The sequence below is a fragment of the Papio anubis genome, chromosome 13 (genome assembly GCF_008728515.1).
Source record: "Papio anubis isolate 15944 chromosome 13, Panubis1.0, whole genome shotgun sequence".
Taxonomy (NCBI): domain Eukaryota; kingdom Metazoa; phylum Chordata; class Mammalia; order Primates; family Cercopithecidae; genus Papio; species Papio anubis.
In genome coordinates, this window is record NC_044988.1 from 97,649,363 (window position 1) to 97,676,248 (window position 26,886).

The 26,886-nt window shown below is 53.4% G+C and overlaps 2 protein-coding genes across 15 annotated transcripts in view; one reads left to right on the top strand and one right to left on the bottom strand.

Moving 5' to 3' along the window:
• Positions 1–1,794: 1,794 nt before the first annotated feature.
• C13H9orf16 (chromosome 13 C9orf16 homolog) lies at positions 1,795–5,616 on the top strand. The gene is made up of 2 exons (XM_003911898.3): positions 1,795–2,084; positions 5,154–5,616. Exons 1-2 carry the CDS (start codon positions 2,006–2,008, stop codon positions 5,324–5,326), a joined length of 252 nt encoding a protein of 83 aa, XP_003911947.1. The 5' UTR covers positions 1,795–2,005; the 3' UTR covers positions 5,327–5,616.
• The window catches only part of CIZ1 (CDKN1A interacting zinc finger protein 1), a 29,873-nt gene continuing 6,541 nt past the window's right edge, over positions 3,555–26,886 (bottom strand). For 5 of the 14 annotated variants that reach the window (XM_031654550.1, XM_031654555.1, XM_031654552.1 and 2 more), the window contains 13 exons: positions 26,221–26,465; positions 22,076–22,169; positions 21,772–21,880; positions 20,386–21,080; positions 20,036–20,157; positions 19,234–19,431; positions 18,003–18,127; positions 12,006–12,093; positions 11,394–11,507; positions 11,043–11,189; positions 8,754–8,823; positions 8,418–8,539; positions 7,722–8,064 (listed from right to left, as the gene is read on the bottom strand). In XM_031654550.1, the coding sequence (XP_031510410.1) occupies positions 7,855–8,064; positions 8,418–8,539; positions 8,754–8,823; positions 11,043–11,189; positions 11,394–11,507; positions 12,006–12,093; positions 18,003–18,127; positions 19,234–19,431; positions 20,036–20,157; positions 20,386–21,080; positions 21,772–21,880; positions 22,076–22,169; positions 26,221–26,465 (2,339 nt within the window). In that variant the 3' untranslated portion in view covers positions 7,722–7,854. Of the gene's footprint in view, positions 4,659–7,721; positions 8,065–8,417; positions 8,540–8,753; positions 8,824–11,042; positions 11,190–11,393; positions 11,508–11,610; positions 11,689–12,005; positions 12,094–18,002; positions 18,128–19,233; positions 19,432–20,035; positions 20,158–20,385; positions 21,081–21,771; positions 21,881–22,075; positions 22,170–26,220; positions 26,466–26,886 lie in introns of those variants that run through there. The other 9 variants (XM_031654551.1, XM_009189092.4, XM_031654554.1 and 6 more) reach the window with 5 other exon arrangements.

The following is a 26,886-nucleotide window of genomic DNA, read 5'->3' on the forward strand; positions in this document are numbered from 1 at the left end:
TTAAAAAAAAATCAGTCGGGTGTGGTGGCATGCACCTGTAATCCCAGCTACTCAGGAGGCTGAGGCACAAGAATTGCTTGAACCCGGGGAGGAGAAGTTGCAGTGAGCTGAGATCACGCCACTGCACTCCAGCCTGGGCAACAGAGCGAGACTCTGTCTCAAAACAAACAAACAACAAACAAACAAAGGTAGGTCTGCTCCAGGCCAAACTTTCTTTTTTTTTTTTTTGAGACGGAGTTTCTCTTTGTTGTCCAAGCTGGAGTGCAGTGGTGCAATCTCAGCTCACTGCGACCTCTGCCTCCCGGGTTCAAGTGATTCTCCTGCCTCAGCCTCCTGAGTAGCTGGGATTACAGGTGCACGCCACCACACCCGGTTTATTTTTGTATTTTTAGTAGAAATGGGGTTTCGCCATGTTGGTCAGGCTGGTCTCAAACTCCTGACCTCGTGATCCGCCTGCCTCAGCCTCCCAAAGTGCTGAGATTACAGGCATGAGCCACTGCACCCGGCCTCACATTTAATTTTTTTTATTTTTATTTTTTGAGATGAAGTATCACCCTGTCACCCAGGCTGGAGTGCAAGGGCACGATCTCTGGTCACTGCAACTTCTGCCTCCCGGTTCAAGTGATTCTCCTGCCTCAGCCTCCTGAGTAGCTGCAACTATAGGGGTGTGCCAACCAAACCTGGCTAATTAAACTTTTTAAAAATTAATTAATTATTATTTTTAAAGACGGAGTCTCACTCTGTCACCCAGGCTATAGTGCAGTGGTGCAGTCATAGCTCACTGCAGCCTCGAACTCCTGGGCCCAAGTGATCCTCCTGCCTTAGCCTCCCAAGCAGCTGCGACTAAGGTGCATGCCACCAGGTCTGGCTAATTTTTTTTGTACTTTCTGTAGAGACGGGGGGCTGAGTCTCACTATGTTTCCCAGGCTGGTCTCCAACTCCTAGGCTCAAGCAATCCTCTCATCTCGGCCTCCCAAAGCGCTGGGATTACAGGTGGGAGCCATCCCGCCCAATGTCCCTGTTTCTCTTGTCCAGAGCTGGAGTCCAGCCTGATTCCCACCCACAGGTTCTAACCAATGAGCCCTAAGAGAAGCGCTGGAGACCAGGAAGGCCCAGATCCAGGGGTAGGGGTGTTGGGTCCTCTCCATTGGGGTGCAGGCAGAGAGACGAGGAGGAAGGAGACCCTTCGTGACTCTCAGCGAGGCTGTGAAGAGGAATGTCCTGAAGCCACAGGAGGTATGGAAACCCCGTTTCCAAGCCTGGGCCCAGTAGCTCATGCCGGTAACCCCAGCATTTTGGGAGGCCGAGGCGGGTGGATGGCTCGAGCTCAGGAGTTCGAGAGCAGCCTGGGCAACATGGCGAAACCCCCGTCTCCAAAAAATACAATAGCCAGCGTGGTGCACCCGCCTGTAGTCCAGCTACTCTGGAGGCTGAGGTGGGAGGATCGCTTCAGGCTGGGAGACAGAGGTTGCAGTGAGCCGAGATCACCCCACTGCATTCCAGCCTGGAAGACAGAGCCAGACCCTATCTCAAAAAATAACAAGGAAACCCGTTTTCGATTTCGCCCAGGCGGAGGGGTCGAAGCAGCAGATGGGCTTGGAAGGTCTCCCGCCCCTCCTCCTGGACCTCCCTACTCCTGGGCTTTTCCAGGGGTAGCACCGTGGTGGCCCCGCCCAGCGCCCAGGAGACGGGTGAAGCCCCCGGCGGAATGGGCGGAGTTCGACTGTGAGGCAGGTGGAGGTGGGACTCCGGCGGTGGGGGCGGAGTCTGGACGTGGGGCGGGGGCGGAGTTCCGGCTGGGGGGGCGGGGCGGGGCGGAGCGAGATCTGCGGGATTCCGGCTTCAGGGGTGGGGCCCCGGCCTCTGGGCGGAGATCTGCTGCCGCGTTCCACCCTTCCGGCCCGGTGTTCTATCCACCGCCTCCACCTTCCATCCGGCGCCGGCTTTCGGCGCGACGGTCGCCGCGTTCCATCGTCGCGCGGCCCTTCGGGCGCCCGAGCCCGCAATGTCGGGCCCCAACGGGGACCTGGGGATGCCGGTGGAGGCGGGAGCGGAAGGCGAGGAGGATGGCTTCGGGGAAGCAGGTGACCCGAGGGGGCTGCTGGAGCAACCTTGCTTTTTCAGGGCTGCCCTCCCGGGAAGGGGAATCGGGATGGGGTCTTGGAAGGGAACAAAGAACCCACCCCATTCCGCCCCGAGTGGGTCCGGAGTTGTAGGTGCTGTCTCGGATGCAGGGCGAGCACCCGCGAGCCGGTCGCCAGCTCCGTGAGAGCTGCGGGTCACCAGTCCCCTTTTACAGATGGGGAAATTGAGGCAGCTTCGGGGACACTCGCCCTTGTGGGCCTTGCTCCACCACTTCCTTCAGTCCTGGGGGGAGACCGAGGCACCTGAGGGAGGCAGGGTTGAGCTTGGCCGGCTTGGCTTAGCGGAGAGGCCGGGCTGGGGCGTGGGGTTGGGGGGGCGCGGGGGCGTCGCTCTGCCGAGTCAGCATCCCCAGCCACTTGGCTTTGCTGGTGTAGCCTCGCAGCCTTGCCAAATGTCAGCAGCTTACAGAGCAGCCTTTTGCGTGCTTACAAGTGCAGGGGTGGGGTGTGGAGAGAGAACCATCAGCTCCCTTCTCACATTCTTCAGCCTCAGTTTCCCCCTCTATAAAATAGGAATAATGATTAGTGTCTTCTGCACCGGGATGTGTCAGCATTAAATGCAAAAAATAAATGGAAAATGCTTAGCAGGTTCTAGCATGCAAGAGTTCAGTAAATGGTTATTGTCATTATTCTCTTTGGTAAAGATTGGCATGTTAACATACACTGAGGATTTAGTAAATGTGGTGTAAGTATGGCGCATGCTCTTTGTTTTGTTTGGGGTAACAGCTTTATTGAGCTATACAACTTACCCATTTAAACTGTACAGTTCAGTGGGCTTTTGTGTATTCCCAGGGCTGTGCATCCATCACCACAATAGTTTTAGGTAGGTTTGCATTGGGCAATGCTGTTGGGAGCATCAGGAAGAGCTTCCCAGGTCACATTGAGTGGATGCTGGCAGATAGGACTTAGAACAGTGGTGTCCCAGGCAGAAGCAAAGGCTTGGAACTGGGAAGTACCCTTGACACAGATAAAGCCTGGCCTAGAGGGGTGTGGGGCACCTGCCTCCCCAATTCCTCCTCCCAGCCTGTATCCCAGGACACAGAATTCAAAATATTGATAATAATGATCATCCACTAAGTACTTGCTGTGGCCAGATCCCGTCTGAACTCTTTTTTTTTTTTGAGTTGGAGTCTTGCTCTGTTGCCCAGGCTGGAGTACAGTGCGTGATCCTGGCTCACTGCAACCTCTGCCTTCCGGGTTCGAGCGATTTTCATGCCTCAGCCTCCCAAGCAGCTGGGACTATAGGTGACTACCACGCCTGGCGGTTATCTTTTTGTTTTTTTTAGTAGAGACGGGGTTTCACCGTGTTAGCCAGGATGGTCTCGATCTCTTGACCTCGTGATCCGCCCGTTTTGGCCTCCCAAAGTGCTGGGATTACAGGATTTTTATATATTTTTAGTAGAGACAGTGTTTCACCATGTTGGCCAGGCTGGTCTCGAACTCCTGACCTCCGGTAATCCACCCTCCTTGGCTTCCCAAAGTGCTGGGATTACAGGCGTGAGCTACCACGCTGGCCACTGTCTGAACTCTTGATATGTTTGAATCCTCACAACCACCCAGTTATTTTCCCTTTTTTCCAGAAAGGTACAACAACTTGCTGGGGTAAAGCAGAGCTGGAATTCAAACCCAAGTGCCCCTGACCTCCAAGTCCAATCCTGAGTTTCGACTGTTACCAACCTGGAGGATCCTGGGCAGGTTCCTTCGGAGGCCTTGGTTTCCCTAGCTATATACCACGAGGGGCTTGGACTTTAAGTTGCAGCCAGTTTCCCAGGACTCTGTCCTCTGTGAGGGTGGCTGGGAACGGGTGCCCTTTCCCAGAACAGAGGCACAAGTGCACCCATAACCCAGATAGGCTCCTCCAGCTCCTCCACTGGCTGCTTCCCCCTTGGTCTCAAGCTGGCAGCTGAGTGTATCTGAGTCATGGGCTGGCTCAGAACTGGGTCCCGCAGTGGGCACAGGCCCAGACCTTGAGTCCTCAGGGACACTGTGTTGCTGAGCAAGGCAGCTCTGGAGTGGCCGTGGAGGGGAGGGAGTGATGGTTTCTAGTGGAGACCAGGGAAGACTTCTTGGAGGAGGCATTCTGAGCTGGTCCTTGAAGGGCTGTTGTGGTTGAGGCATTCTAGGTTGCAGGGATAGTTGAGCAATGGCGGAGAGGCTGGCAAGTCAGAGGCTTCATTCATTCACTCACTCAGTCATTCAACAAATGCTTATTGCAAAACTGTGAGGGTACCAGGGAGCCAGCAGCGAACACAGGACCATTCACCTTTCATGGGGAAACAGAACAGCACTCAGATAAGCACAGCAGTCAATCCTGGAGAGGGTCGTGGAGGGCTGAGGAGGGCTAGGGGCTCAGCATAGAGGCCTGATCCAGTCTGGGGTACTGGGTGGGCTCCCGGTGGTGACATCCATACTGAGACTTGAAGGATGAGTGGGACTCATCCAGGAGGAGAGGAGGGAAGGAAGATGGGAGGACCCAGCACATTCCAGGCAGAGACAGCAGCATGTTCAAAGGGCCTGAGGTAGGTAAAGGCAGATGTGAGAGAGGAAAGGAAGAGGCAGGGAGGCAGGGCTAGCTAGGAGGCAGGGGCTGGGAGACTCCACTGGGTGTTTTACCCTGGGGGAGCCAGAGAAGGGCTGGCGAACAGGGCCCATGTGGGGACAGAGGCCTTGAATGCCCAACTCAGGAATGTGGGCTCTGACCACTAAGCAGCTGCTGCAGAAAGTGCAGAGACTTGGCACCTGGCAGGACTTCCCATGTAGGACACTGGCTTGCCACCCTGTGACCACCCTAACCCTAGAAAAAAGGATGCAGTACTCAGGTGTCATTCATTCAAAGCCATTCCGCTTTTGGTATCCACCCATTTTCCAGACGGTGACACTGAGGCTCAGGAAGGAGTGGGGACTTGCACAAAGCCCTTTGGGAAGCAGGCTGGGAAACGGTGGAGGGAGGGTGGCCATTAGCCCCAAGGAGACACAGGATCTGGGCTCTGTCTTTCGCCTTCCTCCCAGAATACGCTGCCATCAACTCCATGCTGGACCAGATCAACTCCTGTCTGGACCACCTGGAGGAGAAGAACGACCACCTCCACGCCCGCCTCCAGGAGCTGCTGGAGTCCAACCGGCAGACACGCCTGGAGTTCCAACAGCAGCTCGGGGAGGCCCCCAGTGATGCCAGCCCCTAGGCTCCGAGAGCCCCCAACCGGGACCCAACCCTGCCTCCCTGGGCTAGGCTCTGGCCTGGGTACTCACCTCCTGGCTTAGACACCTTCTCAAGGGCTGGTCTTCAGGGTCCCCTGGTGGGTCTGCCTACCTGGACCACCCTTCCTGCCTGGGCCAGCCCCCACTGCCTGGCATCCCTTCCTGGGGCCAAGAGTGGGCCTGCAACCCACCCACTTGCCTGCCCACCCAACTCCTGGGCACTCCCCACTCTGCCCAGGCTTTGAGTGTCCACATTAAATGGGTCTCCCACACCGCTGTGCCTCTCTCCTCTGTATCCCAGGACGAGAACCCCAGGAGCTGCTGGAGGTGAACAGGGCCATCTAGGTGTTCAGGTGTTGATCATGTACTGGCGGCTCAGAGGCCAGGTGGTGGGGCTGGGGTTCTTGGTCACCTGTACTTCTGGACACAGAAGGTGCAGGTGAGGGCAGGGCTTCCTCCCTACCTGGTACATTCCTGGCTAGCAGCTGCGTCCTAGCCCAGAAGCCCAGTTGAGGCTGCTGGACAGGCTATGGGACCTTGTGTGATGCTCTCAGCCTCTCTGGATACTAAGGCCTTTTGCCAAGACAGCCAACACCAAGACATGCTATGCAGCCTCCGCATTGCCCTCCTACTCCTGGCCTGTCTCCCCAGTAACAGGGTTGGTCTGGTCATTTATCTCTCTGCGTCTTTCTAATGAGGAAATAGCAGAAGTAAAGGGCCAACTCAGCCCGAGCCCCATCCACCCATGATTCATCTTAGGGCCGCCTGACCAGGAGGGCGGGGTGCCTGCTAGTGAACCAAGAAGAGAACCAGAGGGCCTGAGCAGCAAGGACCCCACTCCCCACTAGCTGCCAAAGGGTGCAGCTGGAGAGACAGGCCAGCACGGGTCAGAGAGGTCAGGCCCAGGTCAAATCCCAGCCACTTAGCAACTGCGTGGCCTTCAGCCAAAGGAACTTCCCCAGGTCTGATATGTTATTAAGAGGGAAACTTGGCCAGGCACAGTGGCTCACACCTATAATGCCAGCAGTTTGGAATGCCACGGTGGGCGGATTGCTCGAGCCCAGGAATTTGAGACCAGCCTGGGCAACATGGCGAAACACCATCTCTACCAAGAACATAAGAAAAATTACCCAGGCGTGATGGTGCATGCCTGTGGTCCCAGCTACTCGGGAAGTTGAGTTGGGAGGATGGCTTAAGCCTGGGAGGCAGAGGTTGCAGTGAGCTGAGATGGGCACCACTGTACGCCAGTTTGAGCAACAGAGCCAGACCCTGCCTCAAAAGGATAAAAATGAGCCAGATGTGGGAGGCCAAGACAGGCGGATCATTTAAGGTCAGGAGTTCAAGACCAGTCTCACCAACATGGCGAAACCCGGTCTATACTAAAAATACAAAAAATTAGTTGAGCATGGTGGCATGCACCTGTAATCCTAGCTACTCAGGAGGCTGAGGTAGGAGAATCACTTGAACCTGGGAGGTGGAGGTTTCAGTGAGCCGAGATTGGGTCATTGCACTCCACCATGAGAGACATAGTGAGACTCCATCTCAAAAAATAAATTTAAATTAATTTTTTTTTTTTTTTTTTTTTGAGATGGAGTCGCCCAGGCTGGAGTGCAATGGCACGATCTCGGCTCACCGCAACCTCTGCCTCCCAGGTTGAAGCGATTCTCCTGCTTCACTGTCTCAGCCTCCCGAGTAGCTGGGATTACAGGTGCCCGCCACCATGCCTGGCTAATTGTATTTTCAGTAGAGATGGGGTTTCTCCATGTTAGCAAGGCTGGTCTCAAACTCCTGACCTCAGGTGATCTGCCCACCTCAGCCTCCCAAAGTGCTGGGATTACCGGCATAAACCACCGCACCTGGCTCAAAAATTAATTAATTAATTAATTAATTTTTTTTTTGAGATGGAGTCTCACTCTTTTGCCCAAGCTGGAGTGCAGTGGCACCATCTCGGCTCACTGCAGCGTCCGCTTCCTGGGTTCAAGCAATTCTCTCTGCCTCAGCCTCCCAAGTAGCTGGGATTACAGGTGCCCGCCACAACGCCCAGCTAATTTTTGTATTTTTTAGTGGAGATAGGGTTTCGCCATGTTGGCCAGGCTGGTCTTGAACTCCTGACCTCAAGTGATCCACCCGCCTTGGCCTCCCAAAGTGCTGGGATTACAGGCATGAGCCACTGCACCCGGCCTAAAACTTTTTTTAAAAGAGGGAAACCAAAGTTCAGACAAGTGAAGTGCCTTGTGATCCAGAGTCCCTGGTTCCCAGGGAGCCTGTCTGGCCTTCCGGTTCTGCCACCACATGGCCCAGAGAGGCTGGGTGCTGGCTGAGAGCTGGCTGGGGTGCCCCCCTTCCCCTCTCCACCCAGACAGAAGTACTGGTGGGAACTGCACAGCCAAACTACTTTGTTTTATTGGATTTTGAGTAAAAACACGAACCATGTCAAAGTTTCCAGGCAGACTCCTAAAAAGCATTAGCAGATTTGGACCCAGGCAGGCCGGGGGACAGGGAGGTCCCTCTGTCAGGTTTTAAGGCGGGTGGAGCGCCGAGGTAGTGGGGGTTGGGAGGGTCGAGCCGTCACCTTGCTGGGTGTTTTGTCCTGTGTGTTGGGCTGGGAGGGTGGGCGGCCGTTGGAGGTGAACAGGGCTGTCAAAGCGTTCCGGGCGTTGATTGCGCACCGGCGGCTCACAGGTCGGGTGGTGGGGCTGGGGTTCTTGGCCGCCTTGTATTTCTGGATACAGAAGGTGCAGGTAAGGTCAGGGTCTCCTCCCTACATGGTATGCTCCTGGCCAGCAGCTACTTCCCCAGCTCTGGCTGAGACAGTATTAGTGTGCTCTGTGACCCTGCGTGATGCACTCAGCCTCTCTGGGCCAAGACTCTGGAGCTAACAGCCTCGCACTCAGCATCCCCTTGAACAATAAGAGCCCAACCCCACCCCAGCTCTAATTTTCTCCCTGTTGGTACAGGGGTGGTGTCTTGGGGTTGAGGCCCAGCACAAGAAGGGGTGGCCACTAGCTACCTGGATCAGCTTGGATACAACTGAGTCTGTGGCCAGGGGAGGACAGGGCAGGATGTCCAGCTCACCTGCAGGTTCTCAAAGTGGCCCAAGGACTTGCAGTGGGAGAGCTGTGCCCCTGAGTTGCTGTGATAGAACTTGTGGCAGATGCGGCAGACGTAGCCCATCACGGGTACCAGGAAGTCCACACCTGTAGGACAGGATGGCAGGGTCTGCACTCGCATCCCTGTACCAGCGAGGTGTCCCTCCCTCTCTAGGGGCCCATGTGCTCCCCGACCCTCTAGGCAGGAGTGGAAGAGAAGGCTTCCCAGCCAGAATGCCATGGCCGGAATCTGGGAGGGTCACGTGGAGGCTGGGCCTAAGGGCTGAAGCTCCTGCGGGTGGGCTCAGGGCTGGGGCCTTACCATATGCAGTATTGGGGCTGTAGGTCTCCGAGCCCTTCCACTCCTCTCTGGATATATCTCTGGACCTCATCTGAAAACATGCAAGCATGAGCCTCGGATCTGGCTTCCCCTAGACACCTCCCAGATGCAGGTCAGGGGCCTGGAGCCCACCAATGCCCTTGGACACACAGAATCCCCTTGATTTCCAGGAGGTAGTGGGTGGTGGTCTCTGAGTCTTTGCACATGGTGATCCTGCCTTCCAGAGTGCTCTTCCCAATCTATACTTTCTAGACTCTGTTCAACTAGCCTCCTCCTCCAGGAAGTCCTCCTGCTCCTACAGGGGCCATAATCCATGCCAGGTGTGCCCAAGATATCATGTGTCATCTGACTGAATCCTCATAACAACCCTATATGGCTACACCCATTTTACTAAGAAGAAACTGAGGCCCAGGGACATTAACTCACTTGTCTAGGGTTGCACAGCTGGTTTGCGGAGGAGCTGGGCGGGGAACCCTGTAGGTCTAAGCCATAGTTCACACTCAACCATGAGCCCCCTGCTAGCTCCCTAAGGTCCTATCCAATACTGCAGTGACCTTGGTCCTAGGGGGTGGGTTCAGGGGATCAAAGACTGTGCATTTCACCTGCTGGATGTCAGCCCCTTCCGGATGAGGTCATCTGACTCTGGCCATGTCAGCCCTAGCAGGCCTAGCAGTGCCCTCCACCACTCACCAGGCAAACAAATGTGGCTTCCAAGAAGGACAACCACTCCCGTTTGCTAAGCCCTTCCTAGGACCAAGCCGTGGGCCCTGGGTTTCCCTTATTGTCCAAGTTCAGATTGTTATTTCTGAGCAGAGGCAACTGAGGCTCAGAGAGGCCAAGTGGCTTGCCTGAGATGTTGTTGCTACTGAGCAAGGAAGATGGGCCTCATACTGCCCTGCCTAGGACTGCAGGCCACCCCCACAACGCTTCCTCCCCAGCCCCTTCATACCCCACTGTGACTGCCACAGCCTATAAGTAGCCCCAGCTGGCCCCTGGACTGTAACTGGGGCAGCCTCGGTGAGGGCAAGGACGAGGCCTTGGCCCTCATGGGTCCCTGCGTCCAGCACCAGGGCCTGACCCAGAAGACGCGCTCTGGAAACGTGTTAAACTGCAAAGAATCTGGCTGGGCACGGTGGCTCACGCCTGTAATCCCATCACTTTGGGAGGCCAAGGTGGGTGGATCACCTGAGGTCACGAGTTCAAGACCAGCCTGGCCAACATGGTGAAACCCTGTCTCTACTAAAAATACAAAAATTAGCCAGGCATGGTGGCGGGTGCCTGTGATCCCAGCTACTTGGGAGGCTGAGGCATGAGAATCATGTGAACCCAGGAGGTGGAGGTTGCAGTGAGCCAAGATCACACCATTGCACTCCAGCCTGGGTGACAGAGCAAGACTCCGTCTCAAAAAAATAAATAAAAATAAAAACTGCAAAGTTTCCAAGCTCCTCCAGCTCCTCATTGATGGGAGACAGGGTAGCTGCGGCATTGGAAACGTGGACTCTGAAGGTTTCACTTCGTGCCATCCAACCTGATGAGATTCAGCCAGGATAGTGCTTGGTACACACGCCTGGAACATAGTAAGTGCTCAAAAAGATGTCTGTTGCTGGCCGGGCGCGGTGGCTCACACTGTAATCCCAGCACTTTGGGAGGCCAAGGCAGGTGAATCACAAGGTCAGGAGTTCAAGACCAGCCTGGCCAACATGGTGAAACCCCGTCTCTACTGAAAATACAAAAATAATTAGCTGGGCAAGTGACAGGCACCTGTAATCCCAGGTACTCGGGAGGCCGAGGCAGGAGAATCGCTTGAACCTGGGAGGCAGAGGTTGCAGTGAGCTGAGATCGTACCATTGCACTCCAGCCCAGGCGACAGAGTGAGACTCTGTCTCAAAAATAAATTAATAAATTAATTAATTAATTAATTAAAAGATGTCTGCTGCTATCAGCCTCACCATTATCATCACTATCATCTGACTTTTCCTTTGCACGCTACATAGTTTCCCACCTTGGTGCCTTTACTGATGCTGTTCCCTTTCCCTTCCTCCACACAGGTCCAAATTTCAGTCAGGCTTTGCATATTTTAACTGCCACTCTCTAGTCATCATGCATAATTACATAGTCATGCAGAAGGCAGTTGACAGTAATAATCAGTTGTGGCATGCATTAGTGCCCACAGATGCCAGCCCAGTGTCTGGCCTCCGGGAGGTGGGATGAGGTCTGTTCTGGGCTGGGAATCCAGCACGGAGCCGGCCTCCCACACCCTCCCCCGAGCACCTGCTTGCAGAGTTCCTCCTCAACCTCGATCTCTTCTTCATCCTCATCATCCTCTTCCTCTTCATCACCCTCAAAGCAACCCACAGCGTCCACTGTAATGAAGTGGTCCTCATCTTGGCCAGCAATCTCCTTCTCAAGTGACTTCAGCTGCCCAGGGAGCAGGCAAGGGGCTCAGGTCAGCTCTGAACAGCCAAGGGGCCATGCCCTACCCACCCCACCCCTCCCCTGAGAGTCTCGATCCCTCCAGACCTGCTGTGAGTTTGGGCTGGGAAAAACCTCAGCTTGCTGCATGGCCTTGGCCAAGGCTCTGTACCTCTCTGGGCCCATGTCCTCTGAGGGAGCTCGGGTTACCTCCTTGGCTTTGTCCTTATGACCCTGGGACTTCACGTGCTCCACAAACTTGCGAGGGGTTTTGAAGTAGCGGTTGCAAACGGTGCAGAATGGTCGCAAGGATTGTTTGGCGATCTGGAAAAAGGCAGGCCGACCAAGCAGTGTCCCCAGGTGCAAGCCCCCTGACTAGCACCCAGGCAGGGCCCGGCAAGAGCTCACCTCCCCTGGGCAGGCCCACCATATCTGTAACAAGCTGGGCTGTGCTCCACCCCTGCACTGGAACGTGGGCAAACACATCTCTTCGTGGTGTGGGTGGCTGAGAGATGCGATGGCAGATGGCAACACAGAGACAGGACAGACACAGAGAGAAGACGAGAGAGAGGGCAGCTGCCCAAATAACCCGTGAGCCCCATGGCTGAATGGCAGGGTGAGATGGTGCCTGGCCTACACTGGACAGATGGGGAACCTGAAGCCCGAAGAAGAAACAAGACTGACTCATCCAGAACTGCATTGTGGGTTATGCGGGTACAGGGACAAAGAAGAACGTTTACTTTCCTCCTGGGGCTCTGTGTTGCCTGGCCTCCGCTTGGAGACAGCAGTGCGGGTGCCTCTGCAGCGTGCAGGCCCTCCTACCTTGTGGTCCTGTGTCCTGCGGTGTTGGATCAGGTCCCCCACGTAGTAGAGCTGGCAGGTGTTACACCAGCGCCTTGGTGGAGGCTCCCTGAATGACAACAGCCAAAGCAAGTACAATGTGAAGCCAGAAAGACAGCAGCTGTCTGAGAGTGCTCCATAAGTGTAATGCCATTCCAATAGCAATTCACACAGGATCTCTTAGGGAAGCTTAACCGGTTCTGGGCCGGGCGCGGTGGCTCAAGCCTGTAATCCCAGCACTTTGGGAGGCCGAGGCGGGCGGATCACGAGGTCAGGAGATCGAGACCATCCTGGCTAACACGGTGAAACCCCGTCTCTACTAAAAATACAAAAAACTAGCTGGGTGAGGTGGCGGGCGCCTGTAGTCCCAGCTACTCGGGAGGCTGAGGCAGGAGAATGGCGTTAACCCGGGAGGCGGAGCTTGCAGTGAGCTGAGATCGCGCCACTGCACTCCAGCCTGGACGACAGAGTGAGACTCCGTCTCAAAAAAATAAATAAATAAAATAAAAATAAAAATAAAAAAACACACACCGGTTCTGAGGTTCATCTAGATGAGTACTTAAGCAGAAATAACCCAGGAAACTTTAGGGGGAAGGGGAATGAAGCACTGGGGATGCCAACCTTTAAAATGAAAACCACAAGCTACAATAGATAAAACTGTGTAGTGTGATGTACATCCTGACAGTGTATCAATGGGAAAGAATGGAAAGTCCTAACCAGGTTCAAATATTGGTAAGAATTCAGCTTTGCCAGCCTGGGCAACATGGCGAAACCCCTTCTCTAGCAAAAATACAAAAAATTAGCCAGGCATGGTGGCTTATGCACCTGTGGTCCCAGATACTCAGGAGGCTGGGGTGGGACAATTGCTTCAGCCTGGGAAGCAGAAGTTGCAGTGAACTAAGATAGTGCCACTGCACTCCAACCTGGGTGACAGAGTGAGACCCTCATCTCAAAAAACAGAATTCAGCTTCTGATAAATTGGTATTGAAAAGCATAGATTATACAACAAGTTATGTCAGAACAATTTGTTGTCTACTTGGAGAAGAAAGGCCTTCTGCTTCCACCTTCCACCTTACTTGAAAATGAATTCTAGCTGAACTACCAGAGAGTCGGGCATAAAAATAAAAACCAAACACTTTAAAAAAGGGAGGCCAGGCACAATGGCTCACACCTGTAAACCCAGTCCTCAAGGCAGGAGGACTGCTTGCGCCCAGGAGTTTGAGACCAACCTGAGCAACATAGCAAGACCCCATCTCTATGAAACATAAAAAACATTAGCTGGATTTGGTGGCACATGCCTATAGTCCTAGCTACTCAGAAGCTGAGGTGGGAGGATTGCTTGAGCCCAGGAGGTGGAGGCTGCAGTGAACCATGACTGTGCCATTGCACTCTAGCTGGGGCAACACAAGACACCGGGTTCCAAAATAAATAACAAATAAATAAAAGGCCAGGGCACAGTACTACCATGCCCATAATCCCAGCACTTTGGGGAGGCTGAGGCAGGAGGATCGCCATCTGTGTCCAAGACCAGCCTAGCAACATAAAGGAGATCTTGTCTCTACACATAAAACAGCACGGTGGTGGAGACGGAGGTTGCAGTGAGCCAAGATCGCCACCGCACTCCAGTCTGGGCAACAGCAAAGACTCTGTCTCAAAAAAAAAAAAGATGCTGTGGTTGTCATCTCAGCATTTTTGATTTGCGCGGTGACGCAGTTGGGAGATCGAGACATCCTGGTTAACATGTGGTGACCTCACAGCGTTCGCCGGTGGCGGCGCCAGTCCCATACCGAGGCCGAGGCGGAGAATGGCGGAGCTGATTCGCCACCGCACTCCAGCCTGGCTTACAGAGCCGCAGACTCGTCTAAAAGTATCTGAATCAGTGGTAATATGACTCTCTATAAAAATATGCAAGTATACAATTTTTCATAAATTTTAGTACATAACCCCCCTGGGTCCACTGAGAAAGCACTGTAAGAGCTCTACTGGGGAGGGCTGCTTAGAGACAGAAAGTGTTCTGCTATCATGTAGCATGAATCTGATTTTTTTTTTAATTTAATTTTTATTTTTTTTATTTTTTTTTTTTTATTTTTATTTTTATTTTTTTGAGACGGTCTCCCAGGCTAGAGTGCAGTGGCTATCTCGCTCACTGCAGTTCACTGGTTCACGCATTCTCCCTACCAGCCTCCCAGTTGATTCAGCGCCATCATACCGCTGTTTTTGTATTTTTAGTAGAGACGGGTTTCACCATGTTAGCCAGGATAGTCTCGATATCCTGACCTTGTGATCCACCCGCCTCGGCCTCCCAAAGTGCTGGGATTACAGGCTTGAGCCACCGCGCCCGGCCATGAATCTGATTTTTATTTTTAAAGATTGTATAAATCCAGAAAGGATCACAAGAAGAACTAGGTCAAAATGTAAGCAGTGTTTATCTCTGGGTAATGGGATTATGGGTGATTTTTATCTTCTTGTGTGTCTGTGTCCTTGTATTTTCAAAACATTATATAATGAGCGAATTATTTTTATAATCAGAAAAAAAATTTTTTTAGTCAAAAAAGGCACATCAGCCACACAGTGAGAGTACCAGGTTTTAGGTTTTAGGATTTAGGGACACTTACTGTCCTCAGTAAAATCTTCTTAATACTGCTGCAAGCAACAAAATCACTTTAAAGCAGCTTGCACTGCTGTGGAATATTCCTTTTAAACACAGTTTTGTAAAGTTTGCTTTTTTTTTTTTTTAAAGAGATGGAGTCTCGCACTGTCATCCAGGCTGGAGTGCAGTGGCATGATCAAGGCTCACTGCAGCCTCCACCTCCTGGGCTCAAGCAGTTCTCCCACCTCAGCCTCCTAAGTAGCTGGGACTACAAGTGCATGCCACCAGGCCTGGCTAATTTTTTATAGTTTGTAGAGGCACAGGTCTCAGGATGGGCTGGTCTTGGACTCCTAAACTCAAGCAATACCCCCACCTCAGCCTCCCAAAGTGCTGGGATTATAGGTGTGAGCCACCATGCCAGTCTGGCTCTATTTTTTTAATGTGCATTTTGATCTCTGTGAGAGAAAAACACAATAAATGAAGAAAGGGGGTGGGGAGAGAACATGGTCATCAAACAGGTGGACACCTTGTGCCAGTGTCATGTCTGAGGCTGCCCAGAAATGGCCAAAGGCCGCACATGGTGGCTCACACCTGTAATCCCAGCACTTTGGGAGGCCAAGGCAGGCAGATCACGAGGTCAGGAGATCAAGATCATCCTGGCTAACATGGAGAAACCCCATCTCTACTAAAAATACAAAAAATTCGCCGGGCATGGTGGTGGGTGCCTGTAGTCCCAGCTACTCGGGAGGCTAAGGCAGGAGAATGGCATGAACTCAGGAGGCGGAGTTTGCAGTGAGCCGAGATCGCACCACTGCACTCCAGCCTGAGCAACAGAGCAAGACTCCGTCTCAAAAAAAAAAAAAAAAAAAGGCCAAGATTGGGGGATCACATGAGGCCAGCAGTTCGAGACCAGCCTGGGGCAATGTGGTGAAACCCCCACTCTACTAAAAATACAAAAATTAGCCAGGCATGGTGGCATGCCTGTAATCCCAGCTACTTGGGAGGCTGAGGCACGAGAATTGCTTGAACCCGGAAGCAGAGGTTGCAGTGAGCCATGATCATGCCACTACACTCTAGCCTGGGTGACACAGTGTGACTGTCTCAAGAAAAAAAAAAGAAAAGAAATGGCAAGGGCTTATTTCACAGCACCTGCCCTATGGGCTTTGAGGAGGAAAGAGACGGGCACCCCCCCAGCTAGGGTATTGGGATCCAGCCTTCAGCCCCATTCCTGGGAACACCCCCCCTGCCTTCTATGGGGAAATGTATTTCCATGTGATTTGGGTAGAGCTGGCCTGCCTAGGCCTAGCCAGTCAGAACGCCCCATCCCTGGCCAGGGGATTGCTTCAGAAACGTGCACATGACCACAACCAAATTAACCAGCATTTCCCCTAGAAACTGTTCTGCTACTGCAGACACAGGTGACTGCCCTTCCTTGGAGGTCACTGTGCAGGGAGGCTGGGGCTGTGGGTACCTGGTGCCCACTGTAGTAAGAGATGGAGCCTCTCTAAGAAATGGTATCCCCTGGGTCCTGCTGTATATCTTGCCTTCCCACTTACCTAAGCCAGAAACGTTGCTCCTTTTTGCTCAAGCTAATTTCTGTCTTACAGAAATTAGAATTTTTGTCACTTACAACCGCAAAGAACCGCCACTGATGCAGGAGGACAGTATTGATGTCTTTGTGTTGGGGACCAAGGTGAGGTGTCGTAGGTAGGGACTGGAGGGACTTTTTACATTTTTGTTGTTGTTTTTGAGATGGAATCTCACTCTGTCACCCAGGTTGGAGTGCAGTGGTGTGATCTCAGCTCACTGCAACCTCCGCCCCCGGGTTCAAGCAATTCTGCCTCAGCCTCCCAAGTAGCTGGGATCACAGGCACGCACCACCATACCCAGCCAACTCTGTATTTTTAGTAGAGAAGGGGGTTCCACCATGTTGGCCAGGCTGGTCTTGAACTCCTGACCTCAGGTGATCTGCCCACGTCAGCTTCCCAGAGTGCTAGAATTACAAGCCTGAGCCACTGCACCTGACCATAATGTTCTTCATGGCCTCGGGGCCAAGTAGGATTCAAGAGAAGACTTCATGGAGAGAGATCATTGGGAGAGGGTTTGATAAATCCCCGACACCTGAAGTTTGTTAACAGCTTGTGCTAAGTATGTCTTTTTAGTTTCCTTCTGTGTCACAAGATCTATTTTTATACAAACAACTTCATTCTGCAGATGCAATTTTGAATCCTGTTTTACTCTGACATTGCATCACCTTTCCACATTATTATAAATTCCCCAGTTATCCTATTTGTTCATTGTTCCATGAGCTGGGCGGGCTTTTTCACCATCTAACCAATCCCCTACTTTTGAGTATTTTAGATCATTTCCCGTTAGCTTTTTTTTTACCATGATACTAATAGCAAAGAACGTCTTGGTGAGTCATCATTCTCCTGTGTTTATGATTATTTCACCCAAGTAGAAAACCACTCAAGGAAACTCTTCTCAACGTGAGAAACAGCTAACAGAGACACAGGCTGCAGGCAAGTGGAGGTCACCAAGAGCCCTTCCTGTCCCCTCAGCCCCACCTGGAAGCTTCCAATCGTGACCTCTGTAAAATCAGGACAGAGCCCGTGACCACTGACTCAAGGGACCGTCCAGCCTATGAAAGTGTTTGATTTGCCCTCCATAGGGTTTGTTTTGTTTCAATTCTGAACTAGCTGTTAACATTTTGAAATTGGGAGATTTCACATACAAACCTGGATTTCTGGATTCTTCTTAAAACTAAGAGATCTGGAGCTGAGAAGCAGCTGTCTCATGAGACAGAGCCTGTGTCCCAGCTGTTGCCCTAGCTAACATGGTCCTGCTGCTGAGATGACACGTCCCAGCCCTTGCACACCTTTACAACTGCCCACAGAGTCCTGAAAGCACCTCTGGCTGCCCGCCAGGCCTTCCCGCCCCAGTCTAGTTCCAGATCCCAGGAGGGCTGAAGTTTCTGATTAAACAGGCCCCCATGACAATGAAAGGGGGAGACACAGGGAAGCCCTAACCTCCAACCACAAAAGAACCTGATCCTCAGCCTTGTCACCCCACAGCGGGGTCAGCACACGTGCCGCAGGGGTCAGGGGTCTGTGCCACAACCTGTCCTCTCCCACAGGGATGGTCACACTGTCTCTGTCTAGAGGGAATCTTAAGAGACTGTCATGAATTCCTGTACTATATCCCTCACCAAGCCATGTTACAGGCAGGGAAAACTGAGGTTCAAGGTCACACAGTTAACAGTGTGAGGAGGCCTGGCTGGCGGCGGCAATGCTTAACCCAAAGGTGTAGACCCTGCAGACGGCAGATTCAGGCCCTGGCTGACGAGACCGCCTCCCCGCAACGCAGAGCTTCCACGATCCCCGACTCACTCATCCTCTGTCTCCAGGACATCCCGGGGCACGGGCAGCAGGGACAGGAGGCAGGCTTGGCTCATGTGCTGGATCTCCCCTAGCCGCTGCTGGTGCTGAGGCTCCGACATGTGGTTCTGGAACTCCTGCAGCAGGAGGGAGTGAGGGATGGGCCTGGGGTGTGAGCCCGGAACAGTGGGCAAGGCTGGGGCCTCGGGAGGCAGATCCCAACCTCTTCACTGTGAGCCCATTTCTCTCACCACACATTTCTCTCTTGTGTAGGCTGGAGCAGGCACGATAAACTGAGACACAGGGCACACGCCAGCCCAAGCTTCTGCCCCTCCCAGAGAATGTGTGAGTGCCTCAAAGACAAGGAGCAGCCTGGTTAGCATCCAGGTCTCCAAGGCTGTGCCAGGTGAGGCACAGAGTAACACAGCTCACAGCACAAGAGTAGTAATAATACAAGTACAATGCGATCATGATTACTGCTACACTCACTTTGGGCCAGGCCTGCGCTCAGGACTCCAATGTCACGTTGGTGACTCCCCAGAACCACCCAGTGAGGTAGATTCTAAACGTTTCTTTCTTTCTTTCTTTTTTTTTTTTTTTTGAGACAGAGTCTTGCTCTGTCACCCAGGCTGGAGTACAGTGGCATGATCTCAGCTCACTGCAACCTCTGCCTCCTAGATTCTCCTGCCTCAGCCTCCTGAGTAGCTAGGATTACAGACGCACGCCACTACATATTTTTAGTAGAGATGGGGTTTCACCATGTTGGTCAGGCTGGTCTCAAACTCCTGACCTCGTGATCCGCCCACCTCGGCCTTCCAAAGTGCTGGGATTACAGGCGTGAGCCACCGTGCCGGACCCTAAACTTTCCTTTGTCTGATGCAAGAGGAAATAGGCACGGGGTGGAATTCGCTTTCCAAGGTCCCCCAGCTACTCAGAGCCGATACGAACCAGGTCTGCCTGACTCTAAAAACCTGCTTGAGCCCAAGAGGTAGAGGCTGCAGTGAGCTGAGATGATGCCACTGCATTCCAACCTGGGAGACAGAGTAAGACCCTGTCTCGAAACAAAAAACAAAAAAACAAAACCACCAAAACCTGCATTCTTGGCTGGTCAGGAAATGTTTCCCAAGCAAATGCATGGCTGCTGGAGGCAGGGCCCAGTGCAGCCTGAGGCAGCCTTGGGAGGGCAGGCTGCGCACTCCACGCAAGCCCCACCCCTCCCCGCCCTTATCTCCTGTATCAGTACCTGCTGGCTGGAGCAGCTGGCCTTGCAGATGTAGCAGAAGAACTGGAGGGCCTGCTTTGAGGGAGTGCTGGTAGCTGCAGGGGTGGAGGAGGCAGAGTCACTGGGGCGGGGCACAGGTGTCAGGGGTACAGTGCTAAAGGCCCGGCTGTCACTGCTCTGCAGAATGGTGACCTTCAGGGAGCCCCCAGCGCCCCATACCTGCATGGGGAGTAGAAACTGAGCTTCTACCAACTGTGTACTTACAGTGGCCCAGCCCAGCATTCGACATCTACCAACATTGTCTCATCAGATCTTCCTGACGATGGGGAAACTGAGGCTCTGAGCTGTTAGGTGACCACCCCAGCTTACACAGCTAGAAAGCACTGCAGTCAGGATGCGTACCCAGGTCGGCCTAAAGTACCACCCGTCCCACCCCTTGTATGACAGATGGGGAAACAGACTCATAGAAGGGAAAGAGTTTGCCCACAGTTATGCAGAGCTGGGACCCAAACCCCACAGAGAGGCTTCCACTCTGTGCTCTCTCCATGAGGGCAACATTACCCATGCAAGACTGGGCATCTTGCTTGGGGATGGGCAGGCTGGAAGGGATGGATGTGAAGACAGCACAACAGCAAGAAGGTCCCATGCAGACCACTGTCAAGCCCAGCCTGGTCTGTCCCCCCATCCTAGGCAGAGGGCTGTCATCCCATTTCACAGCGGGGGAAACACAAGGAGGCCCTGAGGTGGCCTGGGGCAGAAAGAGGCCATCCCACCCTGCTGGGCTCTGTGGCCCTCACACTGCCACATCAGGGCCTCTACCCACCCCTGGCATCTCTCTCGCTCTGTTTTCACATTCTCCCACATCTAGGCCACTGGCCGACTCCTTCTGGATCTCTTCCATGCTGACTTGGGTGCCCACAGGCTCCGGCAAGGTCTTTTCCATGCCTGAAATGACAGATGTGCTCTGTTTCCCAGAGTGCATCTCCCACCCCAGGCCCAAGAGCTGCTTTCTCCGTCTGCAGCCAGAACCTTGAGGCCCCCAGCATGGATGACCCTGGACCTGGGTTCCGGGCCTAGCCATCAGTCCCAGGCAGCACCCAGTCAGGGGAGGAATGAAGGGTCTGGGCAGAGCTGTCCCGTCACCAGACCAGCTGGAAGCCAGTGCTCACTTACCTCCACCAGCTTCTACTGCATCAGGTGGCATCTCCAACCCGCAGACATGAACCACAACCGGTGTTTGCTCTGGAGCCAGCACCGACACCTGTGGCTGGGTCTGAGGCTGCTCATGGGTTTGCTCTGGTGGCTGTACTGGCACCTGCGCTGGAGGCTGCTCCTGTGGCTGGACCCTTGGCTGTGCTTGTGTGTGGACCTGTGGATACGTCTGTGTCTGGGCCTGCTTCTGCAGCTGCAGGTGCACCTGCCTTGGGGGCTGTGAACGTGCCTGGGGCTGCAGCCGCTTCTGCAGCTCTGCCTCCTGCTGCAGCTGCACCTGCCTTGGGGCCTGTGAATGTGCCTGTGGCTGTACCTGTGGCTGCATCTGCTTCTGTGGCTCTGCCTCCTGCTGCAGCTGTGGCTGCACCTGCTTCTGTTGCAGCACTAAGTGCTCGGGAGAGGTCTGTGTTTGTGCCTGCTTCTGCAGCTTTGGCTGCACCTGGGCGTCTGTGGGTGGTATCCGTGGCTGAGTCTGTGACTGCACCTGGGCCTGGATCTGCAGGACCCGTGGCTGGAATCGTGGCAGCACTTGGGCTTCCAGGGGCTCAGGCAGCAGGTCTGGTGTCTGTGTCTGTTTTGGTACTGTCATTCGGGCCTGTGGCTGGGCCTTCGCCTGTAGCTGCCCTGGAGGTTCCTTCTCTGTGGGTTCTTCTGAGCTAGGAAGGATCAAAAGAAAATCCCAGTCATGTCTTCAAAGAGGCCCCAGGGGCTCCCAAGGAAGGCCAAAACTAGGCCAAGCATGGTGGCTCCCATCTGTAATCCCAGCGTTTTGGGAGGCTGAGGCAGGTGGATCATTTGAGGTCAGGAGTTCGAGACCAGCCTAGCCAATGTGGTGAAACCTGGGATTACAGGTATGAGCCACCATGCCCAGCCCAAGACTGTTTCTTTTTTGTTTTTGTTGTTGTTGTTATTTGTTTTTTTTTTTTTTTTTTTCTGAGATGGAGTTTAGCTCTTGTTGCCCAGGCTGGAGTACAATGGCACGATCTTGGTTTATTGCAACCTCCGCCTCCTGGGTTCAAGCAATTCTCCTGCCTCAGCCTCCTGAGTAGCTGGGATTACAGGTATGCACCACCACACCCGGCTAATTTTGTATTTTTAGTAGAGAAGGGGTTTCTCCATGTTGGTCAGGCTGGTCTCAAACTCCCGACTGCAGGTGATCCACCCACCTCAGCCTCCCAAAGTGCCGGGATTACAGGTGTGAGCTACCGCATGCAGCCCAAGACTCAGTTTCTAATGCTGGCTCTACCACTTACAGGCTGGGGAACCCCCTCTGCCACTGCCACTGCCACTGCCACCCCTGCCTTTGCAGGGCACCCAGGCCCAGGTCAGGTCTTCAGCATCAGTTACCTCCTCAACCTCTTGGCTGGCGGCTCGGACACCTCGCAAGGCTCAGGCTCAGGTGCTGCAGTGCATTTTTCCTTCGCGATGTCCTCTGGGCAGGGTGGTAAATCTTGGTCTGGAATGGAGGCATGAGCGAGGGAACTCAGATGTTGGGGAGAGCATCTCTGACCTCCATGAGATAGGGCCTGGGCTTCCCACCTTCCCACCAAGAACCCCAGCCTCCCACACTTGCCTCTATCACCTGCTGACCCGCCCACCGGCCCCGCCCCATCCATGTCCCTCTGAAGGGCCAGCAGCCTCCCTCCCTCACCTTCTGGTGTGTCCATCCCGGGTTCTGCGGCTTCCTCAGACCCCTCTGGGGGGTCTGACTTGTCTTCCACAGGCATTGTCTGAGAAGAAGAATCCTGCTTCCTTTCAGAAATTACGTTGACATCCGATACCCACCCCTATCAGTACCCCCTTGCCCAAGGGCAGCTGCCCCCATCCTCCAGGGGATGATAGGCCCCAAGGACCTCTGGTGGGCCTGGCCCCAGAGCTGCCGAGTGGATGATCTTAGTAAAAATGTCCCGGCAGTGGTGTCTAGGAGACTCTACCTAGTTGTCTGTTAAATAAACCCAGGTTTGGAGGACACGAAGCCTTCTCCTGGCCACGATGCTACCTCCTGACCTGACTTCCAACCCAGTTTTCCACGAAGTAGCCAGTGGGGTCCTTCTTTTTTTTTTTTTTTTTTTTTTTTTGAGACAGAGTTTCACTCTTGTGGCCCAGGCTGGAATGCAATAGCACAATCCTGCAACCTCCGCCTCCTGGGTTCAAGCGATTCTCCTGCCTTAGCCTCCCAAGTAGCTGGGATTACAGGCACGTACCACCACATCTGCCTAATTTTTGTATTTTTAGTAGAGTTGGGGATTCACCATGTTGGCCAGGCTGGTCTCAAACTCCTGACCTCAGATGATCTGCCCGCCTCGGCCTCCCAAAGTGCTGGGATTACAGGCATGAGCCACCGCACCTGGCCCAATGGGGTCCTTCTAAAATGCAAACCTGATCACGTCTCTTCTTTCAGGCTTAAAGCCCTCCCATGGCTTCCCGCAGCCCTGGTGCATGCCCTACGCCAAGCCTGAAAACCCTCTGCACACCCACCCCTTCCCTGCACAACCTGGCCTCTGCACACTCCCTGCCCCGGCCATGCCCTGGCAACCAGCCCTCTCTGCTTATCTCCCTTGGCCTTCTCTCTGGTCAAGCCCCAGGCCCGTCCCTGACCCCAGGCTTTCACTTAGAGCCTCTCGCAGGAAGCCCTCCTGACTCCAGAATGGGTTCAGAACCCACTTCCTTTTCGTGGCATTTCTGTATTCTTTTTTTTCTTCTTCTTCTTTCATAGAGTCACTGTGTTTCCCAGGCTGGTCTCGAACTCCTGGGCTCAAGTGATCCTCCTGCCTTGGCCTTCCATAGTGCTAGCACGAGTTGTCACACCCGGCCTCCACAGTCTTAATTAATTGGTTGGAGCATTATTTGCATTAATATCTCTCACCGCCCTCCCCATTCCTGTCCAAGACCTCAGGGAGGGCCAGGCCAGATACGTCATCTGCACCAGGGAGTCCCCTGCAGGGACTTCCAGATGTCTGCTAAATGAACACACAGCTCTCTCTGGCCAGTTCCAGGGCACCCCAGGAGGCCACCAGAAGCCTGCAGCCTCCCTCCCTCCCTCCTTCCCTCCTGCTAAGCCCAAGGAATGAGCACTGAGCAGGGAATGGCAGTCTGGACATATCAGGATTCTGCCCTTCAGAAACTACCCAGCTGTCACCCTGCACGACACAGGCACCAGCCTGAGAGTCAGGAGGCCTGGGCTCTGGGTCCACCTCGACAGCTGTGAGACTCAGGACCAACCCCACCCCAATCTCTGAGCCTGGGTTTTTCCATACGTGAAAAAATGAGGGCAGGACAGGTTAGACACTAGACCAGATCTGTGATAAGGTTGGAGGCGGGGCCACTCGCTGGAGGAAAAGGCATCACCTCCAGAAGTGGCGTTGCCCCTGCCCTGGAATGCACCCAGGAGCAGTGTGTGAGGGAGGAGCTGCGGGGACCTTCAGGGACAGGACAGTCTAGGGAGGAGGTGAGCCCTTTGCAGATCTCCTGCTTATGCCAGGAAAAAGGTAAACACCTCTCAAACACATAAGGAGCCAGGGGGCTGCGGGCTGGAAACTATAGCCCCGGCAACAGCACATAGCTTAGGATTTTATAGCATTGTTCTACCCCAGTTACATTTCCTATTGTTTGTTTGTTTCTTTGTTTGTCTGAGACGGAGTCTCACTCTGTTGCCCAGGCTGCAGTGCATGATCTCGGCTGACTGCAGCCTCTGTCTTCCAGGTTCAAGCGATTCTCCTACCTCAGCCTTCCTGAGTAGCTGGGATTACAGGCACCCGCCACTAGGGCCCAGCTAATTTTTGTGTTTTTAGTAGAGACGGGGTTTCACCATGTTGGCCAGGCTGGTCTCGAACTCCTGACCTCAAACGATCTGCCCTCCTCAGCCTCCCAAAGTGTTGGGATTACAGGCGTGAGCCACTGCACCCAGCAATTTCTTATACTTCTGTGAATGGCAATTAACTTAGATAGTTTTTAGAGGCCGGGCGCGGTGGCTCAAGCCTGTAATCCCAGCACTTTGGGAGGCCGAGACGGGCGGATCACGAGGTCAGGAGATCGAGACCATCCTGGCTAACACGGTGAAACCCCGTCTCTACTAAAAATACAAAAAAATAGTCGGGCGCGGTGGCGGGCGCCTGTAGTCCCAACTACTCGGGAGGCTGAGACAGGAGAATGGCGTGAACCCGGGAGGCGGAGCTTGCAGTGAGCTGAGATCCGGCCACTGCACTCCAGCCTGGGCAGCAGAGCGAGACTCCGTCTCAAAAAAAAAAAAAAAAAAAAAAAAAAAAAAAGATAGTTTTTAGAATGTCAGGTTACGATATGTTTCCTTTCAAAACAAATGTAACAGAAAGGAAGTTCACTCGTTTCAAAGCCATGCTCTCCCACACAGTCGCCCCACAGCCTCGGGAGAGCAGTTGAAACTGGCCGGGCTGAATTGAGAGGTCAGTATCAGAAACACACCAAATTGTGAAGATTTCGTAGTTTTTAAAAAAGGAATGTAAAAAGTCTTATTTTTTATATTGATGACAGGTCGAAATAATAGTTTCACATGGGATTGGGTTAAATAAGTTAGTAATATTAATTTAGCCCATTTCTTTTTACTTTATAAGGTGGATACCAGAAAATTTTAAATTACATATATGGCTTGTATTTTATTTCTACTGAGCAGTGCTGAATTATTATTATTTTTTTTTTTTCTTTTGAAACAGGGTCTCACTTTGTCACCCAGGTTGGAGTACAGCAGTATGATCGTAATTCACTGCAGCCTCTAACTCCTGGCCTCAAGCAAACCTCCCACCTCAGCCTCCCAAGTCGCTGGCATTACAGGCATGCACCATCATGCCCCGATAATTTTATTTTTAATTATTAATTTTTTGAGACAGAGTTTCACTCTTGTTCACCAGGCTGGAGTGCAGTGGTACAATCTTGGCTCACTGCAACCTCCACCTCCTGGGTTCAAGCAATTCTTCTGCCTCCGCCTCCTGAGTAGTCAGGATTACAGGCGTGCACCACCATGCCCGGCGACATTTTTGTATTTTTAGTATAGAAGGGGTTTCGCCATATTAGCCAGGCTGGTTTCAAACCTCTGACCTCAGGTGATCCACCCACCACGTCCTCCTAGAGTGCTGGGATTATAGGCATGAGACCCCAGGCCCAGCCACACTGATAATTTTAAAAGAAACATTAAGCTGGGCACAGTGGCTCACGCCTGTAATCCCAGCACTTCGGGAGGCTGAGGTGGGAGGATCACCTGAGGTCAGGAGTTTGAGACCAGCCTGACCAACATGGAGAAACCCCATCTCTACTAAAAACACAAAATTAGCCGGGCGTGGTGGCGCATGCCTGTAATCCCAGCTACTCGGGTGGCACATGCCTGTAATCCCAGCTACTCGGGAGGCTGAGGCAGGAGAATCGCTTGAACCCGGAAACGGAAGTTTCAGTGAGCCAAGATCCCACCATTGTACTTCAGCCTGGGCAACAAGAGCGAAACTTTATCTCAAAAAGAGAAGCATTAAGTAAATGGTAGCATTTGTGCATGGCAAAAATCCCTTCAGTGATACAAGAATCTTTGAAGTTTGGGAAACACTAAACAAGTCCATTCCTGCCCCCTCATTTTACAGATGAGGAAACTGAGGCATAAAGGGAGTGTGACCTGTTCGAAGGCCCAGGCTGAGCCAGAGAGAGGAAACTGAGGCATAAAGGGGGTGTGACCTGTTCGAAGGCCCAGGCTGAGCCAGAGCGGGTGGCACTGGGGCTGACACCCAGGGTCCCCTCCCGCCCACTCCCATCCCCACCTGACCCACCCCAGCCATCACTCACCTTTCGATTGGGGGTGGTAGAGGAGGAGGTCCGGGCCTGTTTCTGGGGGTTCCGTCCTGAAAGGTTGAACTGGGAGGGGTTCATGGGGACCCCAACAGGAGGAGGTCCCAGCAAGGACTGGCGAGTGGCCTGGGGAAAGAACTGTTGCAAATTTGGAGTGGCCAGTTGGGGGGGTGTGAGGCTGGGGGTTGTCAGGCTGGGGGCTGCGAGGCCTGGGGATGCCATGCCGTAGCCTCGGAGGTTACCTGCAGGCAAGAAGTGAGGAGAAGAGGGGTCACACTGTGGTCAGGTAGCAGAAGGGAGGGTCAGGTGTCAGTGCCCCAGAGCATCATGGGAACATCCCAGATAATTGAAAGAGACCTTCCCACCCAAGGGCAGCTGAAGGGAAGAGACTAGAGCTCAGGCTCAGTCTCACCTTGGGCAACTGGTGGTGAAGGAGGCTTTCTGCCCCAGCTAGGGGTGGGGGTGCTGCCTTTAGCATTCCCCAAAACCCTGCTCACCCTCAGGCAAGCTTTAGAGTCTGCCATAGAGTAGCTGAGAGACTTAGCACAGCCCATAGGGAGAATCAGCAGGAGGGCTGGTCCCTGGGATAACAGGACACCCACCCCTACCCCCACCAGCTACCCTTTATCAGCAGCAACTATGAGCCAGGCACTGTGCTAAGCC

Excerpts from the sequence above, each read along its gene's own strand:
- C13H9orf16 (XM_003911898.3), top strand. The coding sequence starts at position 2,006 with ATGTCGGGCCCCAACGGGGACCTGGGGATGCCGGTGGAGGCGGGAGCG. Across the intron at positions 2,085-5,153 it reads GGATGGCTTCGGGGAAGCAG|AATACGCTGCCATCAACTCC; the intron begins GTGACCCGAGGG and ends CCTTCCTCCCAG.